This window comes from Ovis canadensis, chromosome 7 (genome assembly GCF_042477335.2).
Source record: "Ovis canadensis isolate MfBH-ARS-UI-01 breed Bighorn chromosome 7, ARS-UI_OviCan_v2, whole genome shotgun sequence".
Lineage (NCBI taxonomy): Eukaryota > Metazoa > Chordata > Mammalia > Artiodactyla > Bovidae > Ovis > Ovis canadensis.
This window is the reverse complement of record NC_091251.1, coordinates 68,440,566-68,460,515: the sequence shown is the minus strand read 5'-3', so window position 1 is coordinate 68,460,515 and position 19,950 is coordinate 68,440,566. Positions and strand designations below refer to the sequence as shown.

The 19,950-nt window shown below is 46.3% G+C and overlaps 1 protein-coding gene across 1 annotated transcript in view; it reads right to left on the bottom strand.

Annotated features, from left to right (window-relative positions):
* The window catches only part of MYO5C (myosin VC), a 121,106-nt gene extending 101,924 nt beyond the window's left edge, over positions 1 to 19,182 (bottom strand). The window contains exons 1-3 of the mRNA XM_069596500.1: positions 18,966 to 19,182; positions 3,209 to 3,319; positions 373 to 538 (exon numbers count right to left, since the gene is read on the bottom strand). Of these exons, the coding sequence (XP_069452601.1) occupies positions 373 to 538; positions 3,209 to 3,319; positions 18,966 to 18,992 (304 nt within the window). The 5' untranslated portion in view covers positions 18,993 to 19,182. The remainder of the gene's footprint in view (positions 1 to 372; positions 539 to 3,208; positions 3,320 to 18,965) is intronic.
* Between the last annotated feature and the right edge of the window lie 768 nt (positions 19,183 to 19,950).

Here is a 19,950-nt window from a genome sequence, read left to right as displayed (position 1 = left end):
AAACTGAGAGGCTCTTACCATCCTCAGCGTAAACATAATGATAATATTGCTCCAGTAGTAAACTTATTATATCCAATAGAAACTCAAACACAAGCTTTACCCACATACATTTTTCTTGGTAGTCCAAGCTTAGTTTTTGTTGAAGACTCTTCCCACCAAGATAGTTCATTTTATAACAGATTCTCTAAGTTCAGATGTCTGTACCTTTTAGATAGAAATCTGGGCAAATGTTTAGGTGTGATCCTAAACACACATTTTGGCGGAAGTCAACATTTCCAATATAAACATAATCTAAAACGTAATCAGGATGCTCTAGACAGCAAGTGTTAAATTTCAGTGTTATTCCTGCTCTCCTGAAATTGCTTTCCTTACCGCTGTAGGTGTAAATGAGTTTGGATTCTGCAAAACGGATTCTGAGATTGTGGAGCACCGCGGGCTCATGGAGGTAGCTGAGGGCTGTGAGGTCGTTCTCACCCACGAGGATGTCAGGATTTCGAAGTGGAGGCAGACATTCAGGATCAACGGAATAATCCAGCTCCTTTGGACAAAGACGAAATTAAAGTTCTGGAAGTAAAAGATTTGGAGTGTTTCTGCTGAATCACTGTTCTCTTTCCTATCTACCCCTTTTTGGCACTCTGGAAAACAAATGTATGTATAGCAGTGAGAAAATAGTCTGACTTTTAGGAACCAGGGGATCAAGGTATTGACTGTGTGCCCTAGGGTGTGTCACTTACCCTCTCTGGGTCTCTCTTCTGTCATCTGTGAAGAGATGGGCTAGACTGGATCGGGGGTCCTAAGAACTACAGAACCCTCAATGAGGGGTGACAGGGAAGCCATATGGCCAGGGACCTGGGTACCCCATCCAATTTCTGACACAGGGGCTCTATTTGTATGTGATTCAGCTGCTGGGTGCCACAAACATTTTCATTTGAAAACAAGGTTCTGTTGCTAACTGACTCAGTGATCTAAGGTCCATTAAAGGTCTAAAGTTACTGCGTCTCTGTATGAATGAAGTTGACATTCTTGGTAGTGAGGAGTGTCCAAAGGAGCCGATGTGGGTGTCTGTGGGCTGCTCCCTGTGAAGGTGACTCCTGTCTGCAGCTGCCTGTGTTCCCAGGGGCACATGTCTCCTGCTGCAGGGCTGCCTGTTTCCATCAACCTCAGCCCTGGGCTGAGTAACCGGCTCAGGATGGCCCCTCTTCTGTGGGATTTCACCAGTCCATATTCTGGAAGTAACTGCCTGAGCAGAATGAAGGTCTTGTGGGTCTTGTAGGTGTTAGAGTATTAAGGGCCCTTTTTACCACCTGTTCTACCTTCCTGTACTTTCATTTCTCAGCTTTGAGAAGTGACTTGAGCAAAGTCACCCAGCAGGCTTGCTTCTCTTCCACCTTCCCGGGCTGCCTTCCTTCCAAGGAAGGCACAAGATGCAAAAGGTGAGCTAGCTGCCCCTTAGCAAGAACCTGCTCTGCAGCCCCTGGGCCAAGTACTCTGCACTGGTTTCCATTTGATCCTCAAAACTGCTCTCCAAGGAGGGCATGGCATCTCAGACTGAGAATTGAGGAGACAGATTCAGAGAGGTTAAGATCCTTGTCCAAGGTCACTCAGTTAACATGCATCTGGCTGAGTCTGACGCCTGTGTCATGATGCCTCCAGTCAGTGCTGGCAGGGGTTTGATTTGTTGGGCTGTTTTCCATAAGGAGAGCAGCTCGGGGCAGTCCAGGACAACTGGGCACAGGTCCCCAGAGCAGCTGCCTGCTCATTATCAATGCAATTATGTTATGGACCTGCCCCAAACAGGCTATTCTTAACCTACACACTTTCAAGAATAAGATAAAGAAAATTGCTACTTATAATTTTTAACTTTTCCTGAGTTTTTCTGTTATCTGTTTTAAATCAACAACCTCCTTTTCCAGTTCAGCCACTGTGTGTGTGCGCACGCATGTACATTTTATGTGTAAAAGAAACAGAGAGGGAAAGACAAATGGAATAGACAGTCTTTGGGGGAGGGGGAAATGTGAATGTGAAGAACACGAGATTGACTGTGGGAGACGGAGGTGACATTTTCTTACACAAAGCAGGCTTTGTCCTTCATGGTATAGACAATGGGTTAACTAAAGCACAGTGCGGCCGCCTATCACCTTACCTGCCTCTCCCCCTCCTCCTCCATCCGGGCAGCTGGTTCAGGGCCAGGAATGTGGCCACCTGAAGCCCTGCTCATGTTACTAAAGCAGCACACTGCCACTGCAGCTGCCGCCCTGAGATTTTTCTCTCCAAAGCCATCTGATCCCTAATCAGATGATTGAGACCCAACAATTGCTCCCCCAGGAGTATCTGCTGGGAATGGGAAGGCTAAGTAGAAAGAACAGCATCTTGGCCTCATCCCCTGCTTCTGCATATGCCCCCAAGCATGATCTCACCTGATCTCCAGCAGCCCTGTGAGGTCCTGCTGCTGCTAACTTCAGCTGACCTATGACAAAGGAGAGGACTCACGGGCACAGACTTAGTGAGTGGCTGCGGTAGGACTTGAATCCAGATAGTCTGATTCTAGAGCATGTGCCCTTTTTAAACTGCTTTGTCTCCCTTCCCAGAATCTCAGGAAATGACCCTTGAATCCAGGACAGTCTGATTGATGGGCAATATCATGTTCTGTCTCTAAGAGACATTACCATACCTTGGAAATCCACTTTAATATTCACGTGATATTCCCCAGACTAACTCCCACATCCAGATAGATCATGAAAATCCTTTGTGCAGCTCTGCACCCAAAGACTTGATTCTAAAAACCTAAGGTCAGCCTAGCTGTGAATCTAGTAGATGTCTTCATAGCTGAATGACTCAAATAACTTCCTCTCCAAGTTTCTCATCTTCACCCAGTCTCTGTGCTGAGACTCATAATACCAAAATAAAATCGTATTTCAGCATCCTCCCAACATTGCTGAATCCCCAGAAAGGCAGCGCAGAACACAGACCTATCTACTGTTTCTCACTCCAGAGAGAGACTTGGTTGATGTAGGAAACTTGATATCTTAAGGTAGTGTGTGGTGGGGGCAGGGCAGGTGGGAGGGGCATAAAAATACAGCTGGATCCACAGCAGCAGCTTCCCCTCATGTGCCCACCCATGGGCTGCACCCACAGCAACATTTGCCTGTCCCTCCTGTATACACCCACGGTTCCTCTTTTATACATAGCCAAGACCAAGGACCCTCACCGTTCCATCCTCCAGCAGGAGTTGCAAAACTTTGTCACCAACTCTATAGTCCTTTGCTATTTCAGCAGACTTCCAAACTTCTTCAGAATCAGGAATCCAAACCCTGTTGTACTGACCAAGACAATAAGACAGGTTTAATTTCAGCACTTTAAAAGCAAAATACAAATCGTTAGATGACTAGACTCAGCGAGTTTTCTCAGTTCACTTAGGTCAGTAACATTGGGCTAGATGAAGCACAAGCTGGAATCAAGATTGCTGGGAGAAATATCAATAACCTCAGATATGGAGATGACACCACCATTATGGCAGAAAGTGAAGAACTAAAGAGCTTCTTGATGAAACTGAAAGAGAGCGAAAAAGTTGGCTTAAAACTCAACAGTCAGAAAATGAAGATCATGGCATCTGGTCCCATCACTTCATGGGAAATAGATGGGGAAACAGTGAAAACAGTGGCAGACTTTATTTTTGGGTCTCCAAAATCACTGCAGATGGTGACTTCAACCATGAAATTAAAAGACATTTGCTCCTTGGAATAAAAGTTATGACCAACCTAGACAGCATATTAAAAAGCAGCGACATTACTTTGCCAACAAAGGTCTGTCTAGTCAAAGCCATGGTTTTTCCAGTGGTCATGTATGTATATGAGAGTTGGACCATAAAGAAAGCTGAGCACAAAAGAATTGATGCTTTTGAACTGTGGTGTTGCAGAAGACTCTTGAGAGTCCCTTGGACTGCAAGGAGATCCAACCAGTCCATCCTAAAGGAAATCAGTCCTGAATATTCATTGGAAGTACTGATGCTGAAGCTGAAACTCCAATACTTTGGCCACCTGATGTGAAGAACTGACTCATTTGAAAAGACCCTGATGCTGGGAAATATTGAAGGCGGGAGGAGAAGGGGACAACAGTGGATGAGATGGTTGGATGGCATCACTGACTCAATGAACATGAGTTTGAGTAAACTCCAAGAGTTGGTGATGGACAGGAAAGCCTGGCATGCTGAGTCCATGGGGTCACAAAGAGTCAGACATGACTGAGCGACTGAACTGAAGTTCACTAGAAATACTTTTACCTAGTTTTTGCTTGTGACGTAATTTTTCAAAGTGAAAGTCGCTCAGTTGTGTCCAACTCTTTGCAACCCCATGGACTATAGAGTCTATGGAATTCTCCTGGGCAGAGTACAGGAGTGGGCAGCCTTTCCCTTCTCCAAGGGATCTTCCCAACCCAGGAATCAAATCCAGATCTCCCACATTGCAGGCAGATTCTTCACCAGCTGAACCACAAAGGAAGCCCAAGGTAATTTATTTTTAATAATTTTAAAAATTTATTTGTTGGCTGTGCTAGATCTTCACTGCCATGTGGGCTTGCCTGTAACTGTGGAGAGCAGGGGCTCCTCTCTAGCTGCAGCGCACGGGTTTCTCACTGTGGTGGCTTCTCTTGTTGCAGAGCACAGGCTCTAGGGCACTCAGACTTCAGCAGTTGCAGCTCCTGGACTCGGAAGCACAGGCTCAATAGTTGTGGTGCATGGGCCTAGCTGCTCTGCGGCATGCGGGATCTTCCCGGATCAGGGATCAAACCCGTGTCTCCTGCATTGGCAGGCAGATTCTTTACCACTGAGCCACCAGGAAAGCCCCTGAGGTAATTTTTAGTGTATCTGCAATGCACCAGGTCTAGCTGCTTCGTGTCAGAAGTAACAGAATTCCCAAAGCCTCCTGAATATATCTTGAAAAGAAAAGGAAAGCCTGGGAGGGGAAAGGAAATCTGTGAGTCCCTTAGTGGGAAGATCTGAGCACTGTGACATGAGTTGAAGCAGAAGGATTTGTTTCACCACTAATGGACTATGTGGCTCTGGGCCAGACACTTTTCCTGCTCACTTTTCTCATCTGCAAAGTGGGCACAAGACCTACTTCATAGGTTTGCCAGGAAAATTAAATAAGACTGTGTAGCTGTGTAGTTGATGGCATTTTGTAAAATGCTGTGGAAGTATTGTTATAGTGGTGTTATCACAGTCTTACCACACTGGTCAGCAGCCAGGGATTCCCTCCATGGGAAGTGCAGAAGTTCCAAGCTCAGTTTCCCACTGGGCTCTGAGCTGATGTACAAGTCCTTAGGTTTTTGGACCACACTGCTATGTACTGAATTGTTCCACCTCCCCAGACTTCATATGTTGAAGCCTTAAACCCAATGTGAGTGTAGTTGGAGACAGGGTCTTTAAGAGATATAATTAAGGCTAAATGAGGTAACAAGGCCCTGGTCCGATAGGATTAATGCCATAAGAAGAAGAGATACAACAGAGCTTGCAAACACACTCTCTCTACCTGCATGCATAAAAAGAAAGGCTACGGGAGTTCACAGTGAGAAGACAGCTGTCTGCACCAAACAGAAGACCCTCACCAGACACCAACCCTGCCAACACCTTGATCGTGGGCTGTCCAGCCTCCTGAACTGTGAGAAAATATTAACACACCTCTGTTGTTGAAACACCCAGTCTATGATATGTTGTTATGGCAATGTAACAATTCACACTCATACACTGGGAAGCAGGCAGCCTCACTCTCCAGAATCCACCAGTGGTTCTTGAATGCTGCTTGAGAGAAACACAAAGTGACTGCCATGTCCCTACCAGGCAGCTGTGACAGGACTCTGCGAGCCATTCTTCTCTCTCCTGCATGCATGCCGTCAGCATCATACACTGACTGCGCTTGCTTTGACCAGGACCCCACATCTCACATTCTTCTATGGTCATCCATTCATTTATTTGTTTTTTACTCTCTTGTTCATTCATGCATCTAGCCATTAATTTACAGATTCAACTCCTAGGCATCTATCATGTATGTGTCTGGCACATTGCTGGTTTGTCAACATGGTCTTTTTAGCAACTCAGCCAATCTCTGACCTAGAGCTGTATGTGCATATGTGCATATTTGCATCTCTCTGCTCACATATCGGTGGTTTATAGCAATGGGGATACAGGATACCCCTCTGCCCTGAGACATAACCAGGCCAAAAGGAACAAGAACTGGGAAGCACTCACATGGAGAAATGAAGCAGCACTTAAAAAAACTCCTGAATCCAGAGGCTGGATAGCTCATAACCCATCCCAGATCTAAATGAAGCCTAAGAGGCCATCCAGCATCTAACCCTCATTTCCAGAGAAAACTAGCCTCAGGGACTCCAGGTTCCCCAGAAGCAGACCTGAGATGAGCAACCAGTTCAGGCTGGTGCCTACAGTGGCACCTCTGTTCTACCTCCTTATACTCACAGGCCAAAGAAATGTTGGTCCTCTGGCACTGTCCCTCACCAGGACAGATGGACTTTCTGAAGGTAATTGTCAAGTGTGTAAATTCTTGTAACAGGCAATGTTTGTGCCTTTAGGAGAGAAAGTCAAGGCACTTTTGCCTAAGTGCCTGCCATCCTGCTGAGTACAGTCCCTGGTCACTGAACTGGCACAGGCACCATCCTTGACTCTGGGGACAGTCACGCACAAGACACTGTCCTCTGTGAACCTCTGCTCCTGGACAGCTGAGAAGGCAAACGTCATGACCAAATGATGGCCTGGTCTGACATGTGGCCCGTGGCCTGCTGGTCCCTTTCCACCATGGGGAAATATTTCTTTAGGTTGAGAGATCATACTTATTTCAGTTACATAAAATTCTGGGCAATAATTACGATTTTTCATTCTTCTTCACTATGATTTTACATATTCTCTTTATTTTGCCTATTTTATTTGCATAAGTAATGTAAATCATAATCAGTTCAGTTCAGTGGCTCAGTTGTGTCTGACTCTTTGCAACCCCATGAATCGCAGCACACCAGGCCTCCCTGTCCATCACCAACTCCCGGAGTTCACTCAAACTCAACGTCCATCGAGTCAGTGATGCCATCCAGCCATCTCATCCTCGGTCGTCCCCTTCTCCTCTTGCCCCCAATCCCTCCTAGCATCAGAGTGTTTTCCAATGAGTCAACTCTTCACATGAGGTGGCCAAGTACTGGAGTTTCAGCTGTAGCATCATTCCTTCCAGAACACCCAGAGCTGATTTCCTTTAGAATGGACTGGTTGGATATCCTTGCAGTCCAAGGGACTCTCAAGAGTCTTCTCCGACACCACAGTTCAAAAGCATCAATTCTTCGGCGCTCAGCTTTCTTCACAGTCCAACTCTCGCATCCATACATGACCACTGGAAAAACCATAGCCTGACTAAACACACCTTTGTTGGTAAAGTAATGTCTCTGCTTTTCAATATGCTATCTAGGTTGATCATAACTTTTCTTCCAAGGAGTAAGCGTCTTTTAATTTCATGGCTGCAGTCACCATCTGCAGTGATTTTGGAGCCCAAAAAGATACAGTCTGACACTGTTTCCACTGTTTCCCCATCTATTTCCCAGGAAGTGATGGGACCAGATGCCATGATCTTCGTTTTCTGAATGTTGAGCTTTAAGCCAACTTTAAAGGCAAATATGGGACTTCCCTGGCAGTGTGTAAGACTTTTGCAAGGGGCACAGGTTCGACCCCTGGTCAAGTAACTAAGGTCCCGCATGTATGCAACATGGCCAAAAGAAAACAAGGCAAAAATCAAAAGACTTACAAGAAAGACCTGTACATGGACATTTCATAGTAACTTTATTCATAATTGCTGAAAATTAGACTCTGTGTCCATGAGAATAAAAAAACATAAAACTGTGGTATCCTCACACAATGGACTACTACTTACCAATAAAAAGAATTAACTATTGATACAAGCAAGAACATGAATCTCCAAGTGTTAGACTGAGTTAAAGAAGCTGTACACAAATGAGTACATTCTGTATGAGTCCTTTAAATGTAGTATTAGAACAAGTAAAACAAATATAATGTGAGGAAAAACTCAGAACAATAGTCACCTCCAGGTATGGTGGATCCAGGGAGGTACTCTTGTGGGCTATGGCAACATTTTATACCTTGAAGGGGTTTTGGTTAATAGGTGTTAAGCACTTTTCAAACCTCAGAGGATGTACACTTAAGATTTGTACATTTTGTTGTCTGGAAATTTTACACAAAGAACTAAACAAATATGGAACTCTTAGAAATTCCCTGGTGGTCCAGTGGTCCAGGACTTGGCACTTCCATTGCCATCACTCAGGTTCAATCCCTGGACGGAGAACTAAGATGCTGCAAATCACGTGGTGTGGCCAAAAGCCAAAAACCGAATATGGAACTGTGAACAATGTGCATACTGAAATATTTAGGAGGACACGGATCGATGTATGCAATTACCCTAAAATGCTTCCAAAAATAAGATAGGCTGAGGAGTGGACAGAAGACTTAGAAGGATGCACAGACGCGATACAACAAATACAGTCAAATATTCATACTGCAATCTAGGTGGTGGGACAGATGCTGACTGTAAAGTTTTTTCAACTCTTTGTATACTTTAAATCTTCATAAGTTGTTGAAGGAAATAAAGAATAAGTATAAAACAAAGATTCAGGTACCAGGACTAGACTAGGACAGAGTTGGCTGAGACACACATTTATTAATCTATTAGTTAATATAAGCTACCTCACTTATCAAACAAAAATGTATGTATATCATTGGTTTGATTATCAATCATGACTCCCTAAGTTATCTAGGTTGCTTTAATTCTTGACAGCTAGCTAAAAGTAGGAGCTTGCTGAAATGTGGCATGGGGTGAGTAATATTTGTGAGTGGGGTGGGGTGGGAGGGAGAGAAACAGAGAGAGGGAGGAAATGGAAGAATGACCCAGCAGGGACTTGCCTGGTGGCCCAGTGGCTAGCAATTCCACACTCCCAACGCAGGGGGCTGGGGGGTCAGGGAACTAGATCCCACATGCCACAGCTAAGAGCTCACATGCCAAAGCTAAAAGATTCCATGTGCTGCAACAAAGATCGAAGATGCTACATACCACAGCTAAGACCTAGTGCAGCCAAACAAATAACTGAATATTAAAGAGAAAAAAAGAATGACTTGGCAGGGACTTCCCTGGTGGGTCAGTGGTTAAGACTCCATGCACCCAATACAGGGGGCTGGGGCTCCATCCCTGGTTAGGGAACTAGATGCCATATGCCGCAACTAAGACCCAGCACAGACAAATAAACAAACAAATATTAAAAAAGAATGACCCGGCAGGTGATGACACACACTTAGAAATACACACCCATGCAAACAGGTGGACAGAAGCCTCACAAGCACAGACACCCACACCCACACTCCACACATACTTGTAGCCATGGGCTACTGTTTTTCACATCAGATCTGCTATCGAAAACATTATTACTAACTTCATAAAACTGAAATCACTAATATTTTTATGATAAAAATAATTTGAGACTATCCCATTTATCAAGAGTTGGCCACTATAGAATTTTATAGCTGAAAGTGTTCCGGGAGATTGTCTTTTCCAAGTTGTCGGTCAAAGTTCTTTTTAGAGATTGCTTCAAATGAAATGGTGGTAGCCTACCACGTTCTGCAGCTGAGGTCCCCCAGGCCTTTCCATGGAAATCTTGGGCTCTGAGAAGTGATGCAAAAATCACTAAACCAACCCAAGCCCTTTGTTTAGCTGATCCCCAAACTCCAGCCCAGAGAGGTCAGTAACTCACCAAATACCACACAGAGCATCTCAAAGGCCAGGACTCCAGGGAGCCAAAGCTTGGGACTCCTTCTTTGAACTACTTGTTAATTAAGTGAGCCTACCTAGAAAATAATCCTGAACTCTCAACTGCAACCGTCTCCTTGAGAGTGCACAGGCTGGTTTGTTTCAGCTCAAAGTAGCATGAAATGTAACAGGTCGCGTGAAACCAAAGTCTGTTTTTCTCCAGCGTGAACACAAATGTCTTCCTCAGGCCTGGACCCCCAGGCTGCCCACAACCCACCAAGCCTGGTGTCTCCGCCGGCAAGGCTGTCAGCTGTTTAGGGCCCCGCAGCTGAGACCCAACCTGGTAAGTAAACATGCCCAAGTTTACCCAGTTCCACCTCAGTTCCACCCATTAGGTCCTGCCCTCCTGCCGCACATTCCTTGACCCACAAGGCCACACTTTAAAGCAGAGAGAGAGCTACCTTTGCAGTGTTTGGACAAACAATGTGACTAGCTCTCATATGACCTCCCCAGGATGGCTCCTTCCTATTGGGGCAGGTGCTCCTGGACTTGGGCACCTGCCAAGCCCTCCAGGGCCGCCTGCAGTGGGGCTGGGAGAGAGGAGAGGCCCACCTCCCACAGAGTGAAATCATGGTGTGCCCCAACCCAGAGAGAAGGCAATGGCACCCCACTCCAGTACTCTTGCCGGGAAAATCCCATGGACGGAGGAGCCTGGAGGGCTGCGGTCCACGGGGTCACTAAGAGTCAGACACAACTGAGTGACTTCACTTTCACTTTTCACTTTCATACATTGGAGAAGGAAATGGCAACCCACTCCAGTGTTCTTGCCTAGAGAATCCCAGGGACGGGGGAGCCTGGTGCCATCTATGGGGTCGCACAGAGTTGGACACGACTGAAGTGACTTAGCAGCAGCCAGCCCAGGAGGCTGGGGAAGGAGGCAAAGGCTTCAGGGGTCCTGACCCTTAGGAAGTGACACGTCCCCAGGGACAGGCCGCATCCTTCCCCCACACATGCTCAGACAAGATGAGAGAGGCACCTGCTCATGCCTCCTGCCTATTTAAGGGATCTACCGGCATCAGGCACTGAATGGCTTGGAGACTTTACATGGTGTGTAGGGTGCTGGGGGTCTTCTTCCTCGCCACTCTGAACTGGAAGGGAGTCTCCATGCTCTCGGTCAGCCAGGCCAGAGCAGTGGCCCCACACTCCCTCTCTCCTCCTCCTCCACCTCAGCCATTCCTCCAGGCTTCTCTCTGCTCCCTAGCCTCCTCCCGTGCCTCCCAAGGTCCTCGTGGCCTCTCCTCATGACAGACTGTTTCTGGAGCTTTTCAGCCATGCCCACAGCTTCCACCACTCCCCCAGCACCATGGAGGCCTTCCAGCTCAGATCTCTCAGTGGGTCTAGACCACATTTCCACCTGTCTCCCATGTGTCACCCCTTAAATGTCTTCTGACACACAAATGCCAGACTCAAGTGATCACTATACCAGCCTCAAATGCGATCTTCCTCCTCAGTTCTCTTACTTCTCAAATCAGAAACCTGGGACACCGCTGGGCACCCCCACCTGCCTTCCCTTCACCCCTAACAACCAAATGGACACCAGGTGCTAGAACGCCTACATCTTAAACAGGTTTCACCTGTGTGCCCCATCCACTCCCCCATGCCACAGGCACAAATCGGTTCCCCTGTGCTGCCCCTACCAATCTCCTGACAGGTCCCACAGCCTGCTGAGTGCTTCCTCAACCAGGCTGAACGCAGTGTTTCTGTGGACACACAGAGTCCTTTACCCACACCTGAATTTCCATGAGTGGGGCCCAGCAAGATGAAAACTAAAAGTGTCCCCTGATGGATGGTGGTAAACATCCAGGCCTGGGAACCACTGTCAAGCCAGTTCTCCTACTCAGGCCTCACTCACCTTCTTTTTCAGTCCATCCCCTGCTTGCTGCCACCCAAACCACTAGCAGTTTCTGGAACACGCCAAACTCTTCCTGGCTCTTTGCTGTGTACTTTCTGTTCCTCCACCCACAGTGTCACCCATCCTCTCCCCCGCAGTGAGCAAACTGCTCTGAGCAGTCGGAGTCAGTTCAAGACTCCGACATGTGGCAGTTGCCCCCCTCCCCACCCACTATACCCGCCACCCCAGGCAGGACTGGATGCTTCCTATTTAGAGCTCTCTCTGCCCCTTCCCTGGGTTTCAGGTAGCTTCCCTTCTCCACCACTGGCATGTGAACTCCAAGGGCCTTGTCTCTGTGCCCTGGAACTCAATACAGTGAATTCCCCATAGTAGCATAAAACATAAAAATACCTACTGAACAAAAAAATCAAATTCCAAGTAGTCTGCACAAATAAACTTGGTATTTTAGTCTTTACATCCCCCTTTTTATACTCTTTTGAACTACTCACATATAATTTAATTTTTTTCTTTTTTGGCCACGCCATGCAATATGCAGGACCTTAGTTTCCCAACCAGGGGTTGAACCCACACCGCCTGTATTGGGAGCACAGTCTCTTAACCACTGGACTGCCAAGGAAATCCCTATTCATATATAATACAATAGATAAATATAATATGATAGATAAATCTAATTTTCCAGAGTGGTTAATGATATATAGATGTCTAAAAGCTATTTAGAATACCCAAATGAAAATTACTCAACTCAGCTTTGACCTTATTTTAGACTGAGGCCCTGGACTGCATTTCTCCTGACCTTGCATATCTGAGTCTCAGCAGAACTTCTGTGAAGATGCCTTGTGAATTCCTCAAGCACAAGAAAGAAAGAGATAGGTAAAGGATAATATAACTTGTGAATCTGTGGCTAGGACCTGAGTCCTGATTAATTAGAAAGAGCAATTTAAGGTCTTTAGAAGCATGCTATAGAGCTCTACTGCTGCACCCTGCATTCATCACTGTCACCAATATCTTAGACAAAAAAACCAGAACACATGTGTATCAAATACTCACATAAAATGATGAGCTAAAGATGATCAAGATACAAAAACAATTTTTTTAAAGATTCAAAAAGGTTTTGATAAGCTGCAGAACAATGAACAACAAGATGGAAAATTAAACAGGAATAAATGTGACATCCAACAGTTAGGTACCAAAAATAACTGTATTCCAATAGGATCAATATTAAAAAAAACAACTAACCTCTATTAAGCATTATGTGTCAGGTATTGTGCTAGGGATTTTATATAAGTTATTTAATGACTTGTGTAAAAACCAATGAAAATGACTGGCAAGACTTAAATCCATTCTATGGGTGTGGAAACTCAGAGAAGTTAAGTAACTTGTTCAATGTCATCCAGTTAGGAAGCAGCAGAGCCAATACTTAACCCAGTCGCTGTGTCAGTGCATTCCAGGAGCAGCACACAGCAGCTCTGCTTAAAACAAACAGAACACGACTTAATGCTCGCCTGCACAGAGGGCTGCTCACAGGAGGCTGCAGCCCCACAAGTTCCACAGTCCTCTGGCTGAGCAGACCAGACCTGGAGAACAGCGCCACTAAGACGGGCATCAAGGAAGTGAAACTCTTCCAGAGGAAGGTGGCCTTGACGGTGACGGGTCTGGAATGATGCTGTGAGAAAGAGCTCGGCAGTACTGTTACTCTCCTAAGCTCCCTCAGTCCTGCCACACCTCATTCTAAAGAGCTCCATGTCTCAACTCCGCCACCCAGCCTCAGGTCGACCAGTCCCTTCTGAAGCTATTCCATGCCTGGTGCCTTTCTATATCTTCAAATTTCAGTCTTCCACCAGTTCCATACCTTCAGTCTGTGATCATGGCCAGGTGTCCCCTCTTGCCCTCACAGTTTTACTAACAGAGAAGCAATGCCAAGGACATCCTGGAGGCCAAACCTAAAGATGCTTCCTCAGCCTTCATTCTCCTTGACTCCTCTGCAGCTATAGAACTGACTGCCGAATTGTTATTGATATACATGGTCTTCATACTTTGCATATTTTATTTGTTTATGATCACACAGCAGATACATTCTTGTGTCCTCATTTTACCATGTTGTTATGAACTCTTCATAAATAGCATTTTCAATGGCTTCATACTATTCTTTTTTCTGTAATTCACTTAACTCTAGCCCTATGCTGGACATTGGGGTTGGTTCCATTTTAGTTATTAGAAGTAATGAGAATAACTAATTAGTTATTAGAAGGTTATTTGATCTGATAAATAACCAGATGTTGGAGGAGGTAGCTATGAAATGGATGGACTTTCCAAAACTCCTCTGTGTTGTCGGGAGAAAGGTCAAATCCCTTGAAGATGATGAAGGTGGTTGAATAGGTGGTAACAGTAGGATGTATTAAGAGGACAGGCTTTTAATCCTAGCTTGATTGCTTCTCTGTAACCTTAGGCAACTTGACTGATTTGTAAAAGTGGGATAGCAATATCTAACACATGGCCTTGTTTATTCAGATTAAATGAAAGATGCTCTGAGGATAAAGTTCACAAACCTCTGAGGATGGCATCTGGCACATAAGAAGTGCTCAGCGCTATAAGATAAAAGCAACCACGATCCACACCGTCTTTGTCATGCCCATAGCTCTTTCTGAAAGCAGAAAAACTCATTCATGCACGCAAACATCAAGCATTTACTGAGTGAGTCCCTGTTCTCTAGAAACTCTTGGTTAACAGGGGAGAAAGTTAAGGAGCTGCTACATCATCATGAAATGTGCCTGGATGGAGGGACTGGCTGCAAAAATTTCTCAGAAGAGGCACTGCTCAACAATGTGAGTTAACCTCACCAAGAGGTTCATATCCAAAATACACAAGTAGTCCATACAACTCAAAATAAAATAAACAACCCAATGAAAAAATGGGACGAAGACATCCATAGACATTTGTCCAAAGAATACATACAGATGGCCAATGGGCACATGAAAAGATGCTTGACGCTGCTAATTATTAGCAATTAATTAATAATTATTGGGCTTCCCCGGTTGGCTCAATGGTAAAGAATCTGTCTGCCAATGCAGGAGACAGAGGAGATGTGGTTTCAGTCCCTGGGTTGGGAAGATGCCCTGGAGAAGGAAATGGCAACTCACTTTAGCATTCTTGCCTGGGAAATCCCATGGACAGAGGAGCCTGGTGGGCCACAGTCCATGGGGTCACAAAAGAGTCAGACACAACTTAGCTACTAAACAACAACTAATAATAATTAATTATTATCAGAGAAATGCAAATTAAAACCATAATGAGGTATCGCCTCATAGTGACCATACTGCCCCTCATTAAAATGTCTATAACTAATAAATGCAGGAGTGGGTGTGTAAAAAAACACCTTCTGACACTGTTGGTAGGAATATAAATTGATGGTCACTATGGAAAACATATGGAGGTTCCCTAAAAAATTAAAAATACCACTACCATATTATTCAGTAATCCCAATCCTGGGCCTATATCCGAAAAAGATGAAACCTCTAATTCAAAAGGATACATGCCCTGCAGTGTTCATAGCAGCACTATTTATAATAGCCAAGACATGGAGACAATCCAGTGCCCGTCAACAGATGACTGGCTTAAGAAGATGTGTTTCTCATACACACACACATATTCAGCCATAAAAAAGAATGAAATACTTCCATTTGCAGCAACATGGGTGGACCTAGAGAATATCACCTTAAGTTGGAGAAAGACAAACATTATACCACTTACATGTATAATCAAACAAATAATACAAATGGATCTATATACAAAACAGACTCACATGGGAAACAAACTTATGGTTACCAGTGGGGGAAAGGAGTGGAGAAGGGAGAGATAAACTAGGAGTACAGGATTAACAGATCCAAACTACTATACATAAGATAGATAGGCAAAAAAGGTTTACTGTATAACACAGAGAACAATATTCAATATCTTCCACTAGTCTATCAAGGAAAATAATCTGAAAAAAGATAAATAACTGAGTGACTTTGCTGTACACCTGAAACGAATACAATATTGTGAATCAACTGTACTTTGATTAAAAAGAGAGAGAGCGCAGAGGCACTGCTCAAATTGAATTTGTAAAGGTAAGGCTCTGGTGAGCAGCACAGACAGATACTGTACCAGGGCACAGAGTGTTGAAGCTGCAGGAATGCACTGCAGGGCAGCAGGAAGTCTGGCAAAGCATGAACCAAGGTAGGAGCTGGCAGGTGGCTCCTGACAATGGTGGGGGGGAGGGCGGGGAGGGGGGCTTGTGGCTGGTTGGTGAGTCTGAAAGTGACAAGGGCCCCAGAGAGGCTCAAGTAGAGGATGGCCAGACCGGTTTTTCTCAGAGAGATTTCAAACAGTGGAGCTGCTGAACAGCAAATGCTCTGAACATTTCTAAGGCATATTGCCAAATAGATTTTGAAAAGGGTTGGGTCATTTTACACTCCAACTGGCAGCAACTACTCTCAACACACTACTTCGCAGGAGCCTCCTTTCTCAGAACCTCTTCCTGTGGTTCCCACGCCAGGCCTCCCGTGTCCTCCGCCCTGTGGTGGTTCTATCTGCCTCCCCTCAGCCTCCTCTCCCTTCCTGAGGGGATGCAGCCCTAGCGTCCTGTCTTGGCTCTCTTTCACCGCTTGCTGAGGCCCTCACTGCCTGGGCTTCAGTGGCTACCTCTGGGCAGAAACTCCTGGCCCATCCTCTATACCAGGTTCCAATCAGCCAGGGCAATGCCCCCAGGAAGCCACTTCAAACACCTCAGCCTCTGCAGACCTTGCCTTGTAATTTCCCTAACGTCTCCTCTTCCTGAAGTAGCTGCGTCAACAGTGCCACCCTGCTTCCGTCATCCAGACTCTAATCTCACGACAGTTCTTGGCTCATCCCTCCCCACTCAGAGGCCCCAGCTCAGTCTCTCTTCTTTATCTACCTTTACATGCTCTCTGGACTCAGCCTGCATCCTCCACTTCTAACACTGCAGCCCTGATTCTTTCCCGGACATTTAGGATGACCTGAGAACTCAGCTACCCGACTCCAGCCTCTCTCCCAGGGGCACAGAGTCCCATGGTCACCGCTGGCATATCTGACTTCCTAAAAGACCCCATTCAAAATCTTCATTGGAGTATGAAGCTCTGACCTAACTCTTTGGCAGTCAAGACTTTCCCCTTCTCAGCCCCACCCCTGAGCAGGCACCTCTGTGCTTTCCAGGCCTCAGCAAACTGAATTCCTTGACAGTACTCACTTCTCATTAACCAGAAAATTTCTGGGATTTCCTGGTGGTGCAGTGGATAAGAATCTGTCTGGTGATGCAGGGGACATGGGTTTGATCCCCGATCTGGGAAAATTCTACATGCCAAGGAGCAACTAAACCAATGCGCCCCAACTTCTGAGCCTGTGCTCTAGAGCCTGGGAGCCACAACTACTGAGCCCATATGCTGCAGCTACTGAAGCCTGGGTGCCTAGAACCTCTTCTCTGCAATAAGAGAAGCCACCTCAGTGAGAAGCCTGAGCAGCACAATGAAGAGTAGCCCCTGCTCGCGGCATCTAGAAGCAATGAAGACCCAGTGCAGCCAAAAATAAATAAATTAAATTAAAAAAGAAACTCCTCGAGGCAAGACTATCACTTAAATTTTTTTCTACCCACCCCCGCCCCCCCACCCGCCAAGCAGGAAGGTGGGAGGGAGAGAGTGATTGGGAAGCAAGGGAGAGAGTGCAAGATTTTGTCTCAGTTTAAAGAAGAACTCTTTGACAAAGCAAGTTCACTAAAACCTAAACAGGGAGCTTCACAGATGGGTAGCTCTGAAACTGACAAAGTGGAGGCTGACTGGCTACCAGGAAGAAAGGTAGCAGCTTATGGACACAGGACTTACTCGGACACAAAATGGGTGGAGATGGCCGTCAAGGCGCCTTTTGGCTCTGGGAGTCTCAGTCTTTGTCCATCCAAGCTCACCTCTAGAAAACTCGTCCATAGTAGTTTTTCTACATTGTGCCTGGTACCTAGCTGGTATTTAATAAATATTTCTAGTGTGAGGCACTTGATGACAGGTGCCCTCACATCTCTGTATTTTTGCTTCAAGAAAAACTTACTTAAAATGGATTAATCAAAATTTTTTTTCTCTGTCCTCCAAAGTAGCTTCCAAGAATAGTTTTGTTCAAGAATTTTCTTTTACCTTCAATAAGTTGAAGCCTTAAGTAGCATGGTTGAATATCTGATGACTCACATTCTCCCAGGTAAAACTATTCCAACACTGCCATTTAGAATTCTGGTTAATGGAAATGCGTTAGAGAGGGAAATAGTTTGGTTAACTTGGATTTTTACTATTAACTAAACAAAGTGGAAGAAAAAAAGTTGCTTAAAAAACTAAAACAAAAATTTTTTTTAAACTAAAACAAATTTACAGCTATTATTTCTACAGCAAAAGTGTCTTTATAAATCTAGGGCACATGTCAGGGGAAATTGTTGAATTCTAGTCTTTTCCATTTGAATACTGGGGACCAGGGACCACAGATTTCCTCCACTGCAGTAGAGGATGGCATTACAGCGATTTGATTGGATTTTTTTTTTTTTTCCAGAAGGGCCAACACTTTCACACTTAGTATTTAACCAAGCTCATCTCAGAAGATTCTGGGCACCGTGTGGGAATGTTGGCCTTCCTAGACTGGGGTGGAGGGGGGAGCCCTCCGGTGGCGAAGAGGAGGTTTCAGAGGAATGCTCTAGAGTGATTCCCAGAGTCAGAATGTAGGAATTCTAGAAAACATCTTGAATGCTGCAGTTCGAGCTTCTGTGTCGAGGTGTTCAAAGGGGCTTCCCAAGAGGAAAGATTATGGATGTTCTTATTCGCCCATGTCTGAGCTTTCTAAGACTCCATGGACAACTCTGATTCCACCTGTGGCTCAGGAGGAGGGGCCGAGAGGCGCAGGAACAGGACCGACACGCGACCCCCACCCCGCGCCCCGGAAACCGAGAAGCTCGAGTCCGGAGCAGCAGCCTCTCGCACTCGGTCTTCCCAGGCAGAGGGGACTGGCTGCCGGGGGCGGGGGGTGGGGGGGCGGAGAGGGCCTTCCCCACGGTCAGGGGCCGGAGCCCTCGAGGGGGCGACGCTCCCCGGACCCGCAGTTCCTCCGCAGCCCCTTCCCGAGGCGAGAACGCCAGGTGCACAGGTTTGGCCCGGCCGCCAAGTACAGTCAGCACTAGCGCCTGGCCGCTGCCCTCCCGCGCGCCCTCCCTTAGGTCTGGTCCTCCCGCCTACCTTTGTGTACAGCTCGGCCACCGCCATGGGCAGACAGGGCAGCTCGAGGGCTGCGGAGATGAGAGGCTCGGGGGCTGGGCGGGCGGCTCCGCGGCCCAGCGGAAGGTAACCGTCCTGCAGGCCCGACAAATCAGAGCCGGGTCATGCTGTGGGAGAAGTTTTCCAGCAGCCGAGAAACTTTCCCGAGTGCTGGCGGCGGGAGAGGAGAGGAGTCCCCGATTGGCCCTTCCCGGCCCACCTGGCGAGGCCTCGCTGTGATTGGCGGGACGGGGGCTGCAGGCGGGGCGCCCCGCCGCCCCGCAGGTTCCCGCGGTTAAGTGGGTCCACCTGGCGGGGTCAGAGAGCGCTCAGCCAAGAACTGGCCCGCTGGGAATTCGCTGGCTCTCAAAGCAGGAAAAAGGTGTGTTCCGAAGCGTTCCCGACCAAGTTTTAGCTTCTTTAGGTCTCAGCGTGCTTACTGGAAAGAGCACAGGATAAAACTATTTGCATAGAAAATCCAGGAGAACCACTAGAACTTGTTAAAGAGTTCAGTCAGGTAAAACCATATTCAAATCAGATGTTAAAATGAATAATTCTCCTGTGTATGATCAATAGCCAGTTAGAAAATATGATAGATAGAAAATAAGGTATTTGTAATATCAACGAAAACGAAGTATCCGCTGACAAAAACGCACTTTGCCTTTGTGGAGAAAATGTTTAAATTTCTTTTCAAGGGTCAAAGAGAAGGTCGGAATGGGGAATCATGCTGTTTTCATGGATAGGAATATTTAATATTGTACAGGTGTCAGTTCAGATCAGTTCAGTCGCTCAGTCGTGTCCGACCCTTTGCGACCCCATGAATCGCAGCACGCCAGGCCTCCCTGTCCATCAACCAACTCCCGGAGTTCACTCAAACTCATGTGCATCGAGTCAGTGATGCCATCCAGCCATCTCATCCTCTGTTGTCCCCTTCTCCTCCTGCCCCCAATCCCTCCCAGCATCAAAG